Source organism: Nyctereutes procyonoides, unplaced genomic scaffold (assembly GCF_905146905.1).
Source record: "Nyctereutes procyonoides isolate TBG_1078 unplaced genomic scaffold, NYPRO_anot_genome, whole genome shotgun sequence".
Classification (NCBI taxonomy): Eukaryota; Metazoa; Chordata; class Mammalia; order Carnivora; family Canidae; genus Nyctereutes; species Nyctereutes procyonoides.
Genome location: NW_026575020.1, coordinates 39,482,548 through 39,495,518, shown reverse-complemented (window position 1 = coordinate 39,495,518; position 12,971 = coordinate 39,482,548). Strand labels below are relative to the sequence as shown.

The window sequence follows — 12,971 nt, the reverse complement described above, 5'->3', positions numbered from 1 at the left end:
GGAGGGGGCAGAGCGTGTGCAGGCCGGGGCGGCTTGTCTGGCGGGCCGAGGACGCACGCAGGCGTGAGGAGACCGCGGCGCGCTCCCGGGCGCTGGGGATCCGAGGCCCGAGAGGCCCGGCCGCGGCTCGGGGGAGGCGCCAGCGGCGGCGGCGGGAGGCGCAGGGTCCAATGAGCGCGCGCGCCGCCCTCGGGGGCGGAGCGTGCGGCGCGCTCCCCGCCCTCCCTTTCGCCCCCGCCCCTCCCCCCGGCGCCGGGGCCGCGGTGAGTGAGTGGCACTGGCAGCCTGTCAATCCCTCAGTCGAGCGGCCTTCGAGCCCGGTTCGCGGCGGCTGCTGGCAGGGTGCGCGGCTCCGGCAGTGGCGGCGGCGACTTCTCCCGCCCCACCAATCTGCTGTCCGCCCGGCGCGCGGCCCGCCGGGGCCCTCCACTGGGCTCCGCGCCCCGCTGCGCCGGCCCGCCCGCTCCCAAACTTTCCTCCTCCGCCCCCTTCGCTCCCCTCGGCCCGCCCGCCGGCCTCCTCCTCCTCCGCCGCCGCCCGCCGCCGCCGCCGCTCCCTCCCCCGGGGCCACCGGGGCTCGGATCCCGCCCGGCCGAGGCGGCGGCGGCGGCGGCGGCGGCGGCGGCGGCGGCGGCGGCGGCCGAGGGAGGGGAGTGCACAGGCTGGCGAGAGGGGCGGCGGGCGTCCCGGCAACTCGGCGGGCTCTGAGGAGCAAGTTGCGCGGGGCCGCCCGGCGGGGCGCGCGGCGGCGAGGAGGCGGCGCGGCGGCCGCGTGAGGGCAGCGGGCGCCGCTGCCTCCGCCTCCGCCTCCGCCACCGCCGCGGAGCCCGGCGCTTCCGCCCGGCGCTTCTCCTGAGCCTCCGCGGCGGCGGAAGCCGGAGCCGGGCGCCCGTCCGCGCCGCCTCAGCCGCGAGCCCCGCCGGCCGGGCCGCCCCCTCCCCGCGCGGGCGGGGAGCGCGCGGCCGCCTCCCCCTCCCCCTCCCCCTCTTTCTTCTCCTCCCTCGTCGCCGCCGCCGCCGCCGCCGCCGCCGCCGCCGCCGCCGCCGCCGCCGCCGCCTCAGCTTTCGCCTTAGCCGCCGCCGCCGCCCGCTCCCGCCCGCGCGCGGCGGGATGGACGATCAATCCAGGATGCTGCAGACTCTGGCCGGGGTGAACCTGGCCGGCCACTCGGTGCAGGGGGGCATGGCCCTACCGCCTCCCCCGCACGGCCACGAAGGGGCGGACGGCGACGGCAGGAAGCAGGACATCGGCGACATCCTCCACCAGATCATGACCATCACCGACCAGAGCTTGGACGAGGCGCAAGCAAAGTTGGTGTCTCATTAAGCATCTTTTGTGTGTGTGCGGGAGCCGGGCCCGCGGCCGAGTCGGGGCCCCGGGTGGCGCCCGGGGCAGGGGCCTCAGCCCCGGGCCGGGAACTTTCTCCACAAACCGGCCGCCAGCCCGGGCCTCCGGGGGCCTTGCCCGCACCCCTCGACGCGCGCGGGAGTCGGCAAAGTTGGGCTCGGGGCTCGGGGCTCGGGGCTCGGGACGGACGCGGTGCCCGCGGATTTCCTGGTTGTCTCACCTCCCCCGTCCGGCCCTCTCGCAGCCCGGCCCCCTCCCACGGATTCAAACCTCCCGCCTGGACCCCGTGCACGCTGCCCCGAGAGGGCCCCGGGCCGCGCTTGCGGGAAGTGCAACTTTCTCCTCCCGCCCGGAGTCGCGGCGCCGGGCTTCCCTCGGCGGCCGGACGACCTCGCGGTGCGGGCGGCCGCCCCAGCCCGGCGGGCGCGGGGTGGTGGGCGGTTCCCTGGCGGGTCCGGGTGCGGGCGGCCAAGTTCCCGGGGAAGGGAGGGCCGCCTCGCAAACTTTGCCGAGCTGTCACCGCCCGCTGGCCGCGGTCGGCCGGCCGCCGGCGCCGCGCCCGCTCCCCCTGCGGAGGGCGGACGCGGTGGCCCCTCCGCGCCGCGCCGTCCCCTCCCCTCCCTCGGGTCGCAGTGCTCTGCCCCGCTGTCGAGGCTCCCCGCTCGGGTTCGCGCCCTGCGGTCGCCGAGGCAGCTGCCTGCCGCACAGATGGGTCGCGCGCCTCGTTCGGGCCGGAGCTTTAGCCGCCGGAGCTTGCGGGCTTTCGCTAACTAGTCAACTTGAGTTTCTGTTGACGTGCCCTGGTTCCAGGCGAGCCTTCCAAAATAGAGGGCCGGAATTAAATCTTGGGTCTAACTTAAAGGAAGGCGCCATATTATTCCATAGGTGATGCTAATACCTTTGTATTTTGCGATTTGTTTTTTAGGAAACATGCTCTGAACTGTCACAGAATGAAACCTGCGCTCTTCAGCGTCCTGTGTGAGATCAAAGAGAAAACAGGTAAGAGGCTGCGCCCCGCAGTGGGCCTGGAGACCCCCGAGGTGGGGTCAGAGCTACTCCTTCCACTCTCCAGTTGAGAGCTGCTGCTTTTGGGCACCGCCATCTTTGATCATTCTCTCCTTCCCACCTCCTGGTCTTGAGAAAAAACTGCAATAAATCTGGAGTCGATTTCTCAATTCCGCCCCTGGTATAAAATGAAGTGTAGATGCGGACGGGGCTGGGTCGCTGTCCCCAGGCGGCCGCCCCTGGCTGCAGGCAGGGAGGGCCCCCCCGCCCCCCCCCCCCCCCCCCGCCGCCCCCAGGGCCAGCCGCCTTCTCCCGCTCCTTTCGCCTTGTTTGTATGTCAGTTTTTAAAAGGAGCAACGGGAGACTGGATGCCAGGGACCGAGTCCCTGGGAGAAGCATCCCCTAACTTTGTTTTACTTAGACACCCTAAGCTTCAGCTCCGCAGATAGATGCAATTGAACAGACTCCAGTAGGATGTCTGGGTTAGGGTTTTAGTTGGAAAGGCTACTTTTAAGAAGCAGGAAAGGGTAATGATGTGTTTAGGCATACAGAATGTATTACATCTATTACTTTCATTAAAATTTATGTTTGAAGCCATTACATTGTAAACATGTTTAATATATTTTAGAAAGTAGAAAAAGGTTCACAGCAGGTTACACAATTTTTGAAGTGTTTAGTGCAGGGAACATATGAGAAAGACAGGTTTGACAGAAGTGTTGGAATAAAAACTACAAAAACATGAATCTCTGACAGTTCATTTCAATTGAATTTTCTTGTTAGACTTTTTAAAATTAAAGGTATTTTAGTTTTGAGGTGATAACTCAAGTGGAATTAGAAATTTAATTTAGGTGCTTTAGTTCGGATTTGGCATTATCTGCCCTGTATTATGGCAAACAAGTGCATTAAACAAGCTTTACTGTTGATTTGTCTGGGGTGCATGTGTGCGTGTGTGTGTGTGTGTGTGTGTGTGTGGTAGCTATATGGTATTATAAAGTTGCTGTTTTTTAAGTTGAGGCAGAGAAGAGAAAGTTAAAGTCCAGGATATAGCAATATCCAAGTGATGCTATTTAAAAGATTAAATGTCATTGTGTTTAAATCTAGTGTACAAATGATAGTACACTGAATATACTTGTTAGTTGGTAGGAGAATTGCCATCCTTTTAAGTAGATTTTTCACACTCAATGCTATTCAAATTCTAAAAGTAATCAAGAGAAGATGATGGGTTATTGCTATCTATTAAAATGTATACTAAAACCATAATTAATAGAAAATATTGAGATCTTTAAAGAACAGTTTTCTTCTTCTCATTCACATAGCATTCATGGTTTGTAAATGCTGAGTGATTCTTTTTAAGATAACATTTTACATTTTGAAAACTACAGGCATTTTAAATTACTAACTTTGTGTTGATTTTTAGCCACCTTTAGGAAGCATTGTGATTTAAAATGGTAGATAATTTTTGTCTGACTATAAAATGAGACATCAAACATTAAATCTTGAAGATTCTTAGTTTAGAAGCCTAAAAGTGTACAATTCTCAGTAAATTATGTTGCTTAATGTCCAAGGATTTTCTCGCTATCAGGGCTCCACTTCAGTTTCTGCTGACAGCTAAGCACTGGGGTATTGACTATGTTGTGAATATTAAGATTGATTCAACTTACACTGCATTATATTACTAGGGAGAGGAGATTGATATGCTTCTCCTATCACCCCCTTCTCGTTATTTGTATTCATTTTTTTGCCTTTTTAAAGTTTTGGCCTAGCCAGCTCGAGAACCAAACCCAGCAAACTGCTTTTCTTATTTGGACACTTAGCAGCAGGCCGAATTCAATTAGGAGGCATAAGTCCTCTAGTTGCTTATTTGCACAAGACTTAGTTACACTATTCTGAAAGGAAAGTATAGTCAGCCTCATGTCAAAGGTGAGTTACGAAAAAGAAACAAGTCTTTTTAGACCCTGGGATTACTGGCAGAGAGAGCTCTGGTCGGGCTCTTGCTATTTAGAAAGGAAGAGGTAGCTGACAAAGGAAATTTTTGTGTTTTGAAAATTGTTTCTGAGGCTTTCAGTGATAACTTATAAATTAGATCCTCTTTTTATGCTTTGGCCGGCAGATTCAAGTTTGCACGTTATCTCTTGTAAAAAGCCAACAGCCGACAAAGAGTAAAATGCGGCTGTCTGGGTAGAGGCATCTTCCTGCCTGCCTCTCTAAGCTGGAGAGGGACAGGATTTAAGTACCATATGATTGATGGGGGTGAAGCTCTTTCTCTCCTCTCCTTTCTACCCACCACCCATAGCTCCACCTCATTCTCCAAAACTAGTCTTAGAAAGAGACAGGGACGCTGGACCTTGTATCCTTGATTTGAAATAAAACATCTGTGTAGACATTAGTGTTACCAAGGCAAAGAACGCGGGGCAGCAAATTCCAGGCCTCCCCCTTTCTCCCCACATCTGTTCCCACAGTTGTGCTTTGGAAACATCATGAACTTATAAAATAATCATTGTAGAATATATGTATATTGCATAATGGTTTTTCTTTAGATCATTTTATTTAATCTAATAATGTAGCACCCAGAGATTATTTCTCTGCAATCTAGAGAAAGTTTACCTATTTGTAGCAGAAACTGGAATATTATGTGATGACTCTATTCTGCATAATGGAGGGGTAGGGGGTTGACTAGTGGGGAGGTGGGGGGAAAAACTGTCACTTCAAGGGATAATGTCATTTCAGTTGTGCTTTTCCTAAAATAAGACAAAATCATTTAAAAAGAATTCCATGTATTTATAGATCTGCCAGTAGATTTTTGAGGTTCCTGATCAGGCAGTGAACACAGCCAGTTATGATGCACATGAGGGATTTAGTTTGTAAAACCTCTTTTTTCTCTTCCACCACATATGAAAAGATATTTTTCCTTTCTGACAGGTAAATGGGTAATCTACCACAATTATATTATTTTCTTGTTCAGAGGTAGGGAAAGTATACTTTTACTATGAGATGCTTGCTATTTCTTGAAAATGTATTCTTTTGTAAAATTCATTGTACAATTATTTTTGGGTAGAAATGTCATCTTTCATTGAGTTGTAATATTTATGCATTTTGAAAGCAACTAAAGAGTTATAGGCTTTAAAATCAACATATTTGTCTATTTTTTTTTTAATTTGTCTATTTTCAACTAACTAAGCAACCAGCGAGGTAGTTGTTGATATGTTTAGATTTTCCCCTTGATGACTTTTTTTAGCCATATTTTACGATCTTTGTCTTATTTAATATTCCCTGGTTCTCCAGGGTCTCCTCATCTACATACTTATTTTGGTGCATTCCCTCGCATCTTTTTGGCCACCTTAATCTTAATTGTTGAAGTACTTTCCTTTGTGAAATAGTCTATCCTCACAAATTTGCCTTCTTTCCAAAGCCTTTATTTATGAGAGTTCAAATGAAGAAAATGGTTCTTTTTGAGAAATAAATGCACTTAAAAAGATTCTAATGAAAAATCCAACATTTTCATATATAATCTGAATCATACTGTGAAAAAAATGTTTTGTATTTTAAAAAAAAACAACACAACCTTTTCCTTTCTAAATGGTAGGTTAAAATACTCTATGTTGATAGCTGCCAACCAAACTCTGATTTATTGCCACCACAAACCCTAAATAGCATTCATTTACTAGTAATGTCTAATGGCATACATGATGGTTTGCCAGATTTGTGGCCTTTGTGAGGCTTATAAGCAGGACTGACTTGGGAAGATCATAAAACTTAATGAACTTCTCTACTGCAGGAGGTGTCCGCAGGGGAAGAGAAAGGCCTGCTTGGCTGGTTGGGCTGGTTGAAGTATTTTTTATGTTTAAGGAGAAGAAATGACTATTAAAAATGTTTTACTTTTAAAGGAACCGCCCCCCCCCAGCAAAAAACAAGTCATAGGAATTTTAGATATCAAAACTGAATCAAGAATGTAGCTTGTTATATGAGTTTTTGTATGCATTTAGAATGTGATATATATGATTAAATCTTTTATCTTTGGTGCCATCAGTATGACGAGGTTTCAGAGGGATAGAGCAGTACTCTCAGTGAACACCTCTATTTAATTCTGACCCTACAGGCTTAGAAACTCATTAGAGTCTTCTTTTTTTCTGTCTTCTTTTTTTTATTCTTCAATATTAAATTCGCTCTTTTTCTTTGTACAGTGCCGTGTAATTCTTTAATTCCCAGTGTATAAAAACCAAATATTTCACAAAGTGAAAATTTAACAGGAAAGATGAAAACTGTTATGTATGGGACTAAATGCTATTGTATATATTGCATATATTCTTTTAAGTTGCTCTTGCAGTATGTCCAATATGGTTATCATTATTTGTCCTAGACTTTTAAAAGCAAATGCACCATTCCACACATGATTCATTTTTGTGTTTTAATGAACTTATTTTCTGTTTTTTAAAAACTTTTTCTTATGGACAACTGGAAACATAAAAAACATGTAGAGCTAAGAAAAACTCAAACTCCCATGAACTAATTGCTACTTTCAGCAGTTAGCAACACTTGGCCAATCTTGTTTTCTTTGTAACTCTTACCCTTTCAAAATTATTTTGAAGCAAATTGTAATGGACTTTTAACATTTAAAATTTCATATCAATTTTAGACGTGCTACATTTTTTTTTACATTGGAAATATTAAATAACTAAACAGGAAAAAGTATAAAGTCAGTATATCTTAGAAGTGTCATAAATTATATTGCTTTATCACAAATTTTTCCTTAAAACAATTTAAGAATGTTTTTATCAATCTTTTTAATTTTTATAGATTTGTATAACTCATTATAGTTTTTAAGGAGGTATTGAGGGAGGATGTAAAAGGGTGGTGTTTTTCTAACTTTTTTACTCTTCCTTTCTCATCTTTTTAAGACAATACACGCATTATATTCATCGAATATCTAGAAAAAATCCTACTACCATACTGGTTTAGAACTTCATGATCTACAGTATCAAGTATTATATTATCTTAAAAATATGGGGATATCTTACAACTCTCTTTTTTAATTCCCAATAAAAATATATTGAACCTCTTGTCAGTGCTAACTTGATCTGTGCAAGTAATTCTTTCATGCCTCAGTTTTAGTGGAGTTCATTTTATTACAGATTTATGTAGTTTTGGTCATTTGCTTGGGACTTTACTATGTTATTTTATTAATTTACATAATTTTATTCCTAAGCAGAAGTGTATTAATACAATGGCAAAGGAAGCCCTGATTTGCCCTAAAGAGCGTAGTGTTTCACCGGCTTTCATAAAATATATCTGTGTACGTCTTTCATACTATAATCCTTTCCCTTTTAATTAATTTCACTTGTACTTCTAGATTTCAATTTATAAATTTTGTGAAAGGCTTCTTCCAAGACAGATTTAAGTTTAACTTGGATTATTTATATTTTGATATTTTATGGTGGCATTGTACAGGATGAAGTTCTGTTATATGAAGTATGGTCATAAAGAATTGAAACCGCATTTCATGAACCACACCCTAAATCAGTCATTTTATTTTATACTCATAACTTTGAGGTATCTATTCAGAATAAATACTTAAAACATCAGCACAAACACATAAAGTTAAATGAAGATTTTAGACTATATTTTCTCTATTCATGTACATGTGGACATCTTTAGGTATTTATTTCAATATTGACACTGTAAGAATAATGTTTTATTTGTTTTCTCAGCAGGCTTGTGTTTTAGCCATTTATCAGTGTGATCAGCATGATTTAGGTAGTAACTGACTAACAAAGCTTGCGCCCCCCCCCCATGTTGACCTTTTCAAGCATTTGCTCTACTTCAGTAGGCCATTTGAGTCTTTTGAGTAGGTAGTGAAGTAATTTACATCACTATGTAGTGTAAGTTGGTGGAAGTTTTCCAGACCTGGCTATCAGATTTTCTTACACTGTTACAGAAGTTAATCAAACAAATTGCTATCACAGCTAAGTGATAGTGTTGTTATATTTAGCAAATAAATTAATAAGCAATGCTTGAGCGAGTCACTGAAAAAATAAAGCATCTCTTTATGCCTTCCTCAGACACAGAACATATTCAAATAAATTTCAGTAATCTCCAAACTTAATTCTAATTATTGCCTTTGTAGGTAGAATAGTAACCAGAATCTCTATTTTTTTAACAATGTATTCCATAAATATAATATGTTTGTAGTTTTTGATGGTAATGGTAGTTTGCTTTGGTACTAAATTGGAGCGTATCTCTTAAGCAAAAACTGGTGTGATAGAATGTAAAGTTGAACTGGCATAGGTTTTTTTTTTTTTAATGGATTGACTACATGATAGTATCTGATTAGGACTGAAGACAATTAAAATTAATTTTGGACAAAAATAATTGTTAAAAGTTTTGTATTTTTTCTTGAGTTTAACTGCTTTAAAAATGTTAAGCTATTTTGAACAATAACCCTTTTTGTGTGATCATATTAATGAGGAATACAATGTAATCCTTTTAATGGTGATGATTCCTCACGATGTTTAAACCATTATTTGGGAGACTCAACATATGTTACGGCAAAATGATTTTTTTTGTGTGTTTTGTTTTATGTGATACATCAGTTTTCAAAGCACATTTCATAGGCATCAGAGTCCAGCAGGTGGCTTTTTACATTAAAAAATTCATAAATTTTAAAATACCATAAAATTTTATTTCAAATTCAAATTAACTAATTGAGAATGTCAACATTTCCACTGTCTTCTCCATATTAACATTTATAATAGAACAAATGGTTGTATATAGAAATTATCTGCAACATAATCTAAATTAAGATTCTAAACAGGCATTACAGATGCTGGTAACTTTGGCAATTATCATTTTGTTTGGTGAACAGTAGTAAAACAGTGTGCGGTAAAAGTGTTTAGAGAGAGAGGATAAATAAATTGAACAGTTTTGCAATGCAAAGTGGTTTGTGGTGTTTTTGAGGATTTCTTGGCTCTCTCTTAACTGCTATTGTGAGCCTGGAGCAGATTTCCCCATTGCTAATGCCCTAGAAGTATTAATTCACTTTGATATGCTAATTAGAGGGCATTATGCAAGAAATGAGATTAAGTGGCAGCATGAAGCCATTTGCCTGTCAGTAAATTGAGAGCTTTAGCATCAGGAGGAGCTTTGTTTTTTTTTTTTTTTTTTTTGAGTTTCTCTTGGTTTTGCATATAAATAAAATTGATTGAAAGGTCTAGAGAAGCTTCTAGAACATTGCTATATTTCCCCCTACCTTATGATTATTTAAATGTGGTGTTACAGAATTTTTCTGAATATTAATTGACCTAATTGGAGATACAAATAGGCAGTTTTTATTGTAATCTCTCTGTATGAAAGTATACTAGGAATTTTGTTTCGTCTAGTCTTTTTTTTCCTAAAGCCTAATTTCAACAACATGGCTTGTAAACTGTTATCACCTCTTTTCAGAGTGTAAACTTGTGTGTGTTTGTGCAGCAATGTCTTCACTAAACTGAACTTCACAAGAATATTTTCTTGAGTAGGGAAAAAAAGAGTAAGTTGTTGCCTTGGGCTTTAGAAAACTGTATTAAATGAGCACTAAGACTGAGACTTTAAACCTAAAAGCAGGAACAATTAGAATTAGTGGTTATACTCTGTATTTTACACACCTGTGGAATTTATATTTCAGCATGTATGTGTTGTCATAAGATCACTGCATTTCTTAATTTTCATGTTGAAGTGAGTTTTATACTTGATTCTGATTTTGCTAACTGTCGTGGTTTAAGCCAGACCTTTGATTTTTCTCTTTATAAAGCTACTGTGTGATTTTCTATATTTTGTGGGGAGATGTATGAATGAATATTGGAATTGGAGTAATGGTCTGGGAGGAGGACAGAACTTCTCTGGGCCTATGAAGAATTTAAGATTTCCTTAAACATGGAACTTTGTTTTACCTCTATAAACCATTGCTAGAAGTAGAATTGCCAGACCCTGCCCTAACTGCTACCAGGCTGTGGTTAGATAGGAGAGAGTTTGGATAAAGCATTTATACTGAGGCCTGGTTCTAGTGCCTGAATTCCACTACTGCGGCTGTGACTCTAGACCTAGTAAACCATAACTTCTCTTCAGAGCCATATGGATTATTTAGTCACCACAGCTGCCATGCATACACGCTACCAAGGCTGGCATCTCCTCCGTGTGCATGTATGGTGCCTGTTAATGTTAATGGGAGTTAGGAATGTGCACACAGAGAGGGCAATGAGAGTCTCTCCTGAGACAAAAGTCCTGGTTACATTTCTCGGTAAAGAGGACTTAGTGTACCTACATATTAGCTGGTCTTCTAAATGAAATAACTTGCTTACTTTAAATTCTCATTCCCTTCTCCCTGAACTAGTTAAATCAATGAATCCTCATTAGTCTTTGATTACTTGCAAAATTTCATTTAAAGCGCATGAAGTTATTTTTGATTGAAATGGGAACAAAAAGCTTTTGAAATTGCATATTATTATTTTTTTACCTAAAAGGTGTTTACAGGCTTTCAAATGTACAAGAGCCTTGCATATAGGAATTTATAGAGAAGTTACTGAGAGGGACCCCAGAAATACTTGACTGACATTTGATGGGGGGAAATCAATGCATTTAAAAATATATGTGTAAGTGGAATGGCAAGCTTATATGTGATGTTATGTAGAAACTTTTACTATCTTAGTGTCTTCAAATGAAGAAGAATTGACTCAGGTGGTCTCATAAGTTTCTTTTTGCCCACACTTCTCAAAAAAAAAAAAAAACAACACATACATACTAAGGATGAAGGTAGTTGGAATTCATAGTCAGATATATCATTTTCAACTTGGGATAGGAACTAGAACAGGAAATTGATTTTATATTTATTATGAAAGCAAGAACTCTTCCACCAACTGACAGCTATCCATGTATAGTTTTGTGATAATTGTTCACAGACATTACTCTGCAGTTGGCCCAGATTATTTATAATGTTGATCGGGAGCATTTGTCCATTAAAGGGTATGCGTATAATGAATATCCTTAATTAAATCCAGTCATATTGGAATATTTTATTTTTCTTTTACATTGGATCTTCGCTTTAGGATTAACTGTCAGTATTGGTAAGAACAAGTTACAATAGATTGTGCAATGATTTCTCTGGCTTCATGGATGTATTTATTACTATTTTTCAACAAATTATACTAACATGAAAAGTTGTGTTTGAAATGATTGTGTGCTAGATAAGGCGATACATTACAGGAATGGTTGGGTTTATGGAGCTTTATGTAGAGGTTTTCCCAGAAATTATAGCACAGGGCTGTCACTATAAAACCCAGTGATACAGTTGGTAATAACATGCAGTGAAGATATTTTTAGATTTTCACTTGTTATTCAAATAAGTGAGAACCCTCCAGTTTTTCTCATATTTCTTTGTTGGAATCAGTGGAGGAAAAAAAATGAAGGAAATTCTTTTAACTGTGTGTGGGATGTGGGTGTTGGATGTGGCTGAATTTCCTCTTGTTCACCACTTGTTAGAGGAGTGATGTGATATTGAGGATATCCTTAGGAACTTACTGACTTCTTGGTTCTTGACCTTTTGACTGTGATCACGTATAGAAATGGAATCTCTGAAAATGAAATGATGGACTCTATAAACCTAAATTCTATTCTGTTAATGTATTACATGAACTGATTTTGATTTACCTAGATAAATGACATTCTGTGTTCAATGAAGGGAACATTTCTTCCTTTTGGTATAATCAAGCTAATAATGTTATAATTTCTAATATTAAACCAATTCTTTTTTTGACTGATTATCATTATGGCTTTTTAGTTACTGTGATTATTATGTCACTTTTAAATTTCTAATGTTTTACAAAATACTGGCTTAATACTGGCCAAATATGTAAGAGTGTTTTCTAGAATTAAACTACACTCTGTGTGTGCTTTGTTTTAATTTGAATATTAGGAGTTTAAAGTTTATACTGAACTGACAGTTATTCAGTGAGTAGATTATTTTAGAAGTACATTTTCCCATTTGAGAAAGCAGCTGTCAACCATTGTAATGTGAGAAAAAAGATGTTTACTCCTATAAGTTTTCCTTTTCAATTTTAAACGTTAGAATTGATGGCCAAGCTATAGAATTTCTAAATCTATTCATCCTTAAGCAATTATAATTTGCTGAATTTAGCCGGGTGGAAAGGCAGAGCTCTCTCTCCCCTCCAGAAGATTCTATTCATTTAATGATGATAACAAAAAACTACTATCATGTACTGAGGACAATCTGTGTGTCAGGTGTCATGCTGAGTGTTTTAAGCCCATTAAAAAAAATATTTACACTTGGAAGTTTAAAACATGATACATACTTTTTGGGAAAAATTCATATAATGTAGATGATGTTATAATATCTCTTACACTTGCAGCAACCCTCCAAGGTAGGTATTTTAATTGTCAATTTGTGGATGAGGAAATCAACATCTCAGAGGTTAAGTAATTTGCCCATGGCCCCATAGTCAAGTGGCAACCCAGGCTTTTCTTGCCCCAGAAGTGGAGGCAGAATCTCTTTCAGCTCTGGTCAGGAAAGTCCGTGGAAATTGATGATTCAAAGAAGATGGCAAAACCTGATCTTAAAAAAATGTGGTCAAGTC

The 12,971-nt window shown here is 41.8% G+C and overlaps 1 protein-coding gene across 2 annotated transcripts in view; it reads left to right on the top strand.

Annotated features, from left to right (window-relative positions):
- Nucleotides 1-1,034: 1,034 nt before the first annotated feature.
- PBX3 (PBX homeobox 3) overlaps nucleotides 1,035-12,971 on the top strand; it is a 221,007-nt gene continuing 209,070 nt past the window's right edge. For both annotated transcript variants that reach the window (XM_055333674.1, XM_055333667.1), the window contains exons 1-2: nucleotides 1,035-1,310; nucleotides 2,273-2,346. In XM_055333674.1, coding sequence (XP_055189649.1) covers nucleotides 1,111-1,310; nucleotides 2,273-2,346 — 274 coding nt within the window. In that variant the 5' untranslated portion in view covers nucleotides 1,035-1,110. The remainder of the gene's footprint in view (nucleotides 1,311-2,272; nucleotides 2,347-12,971) is intronic.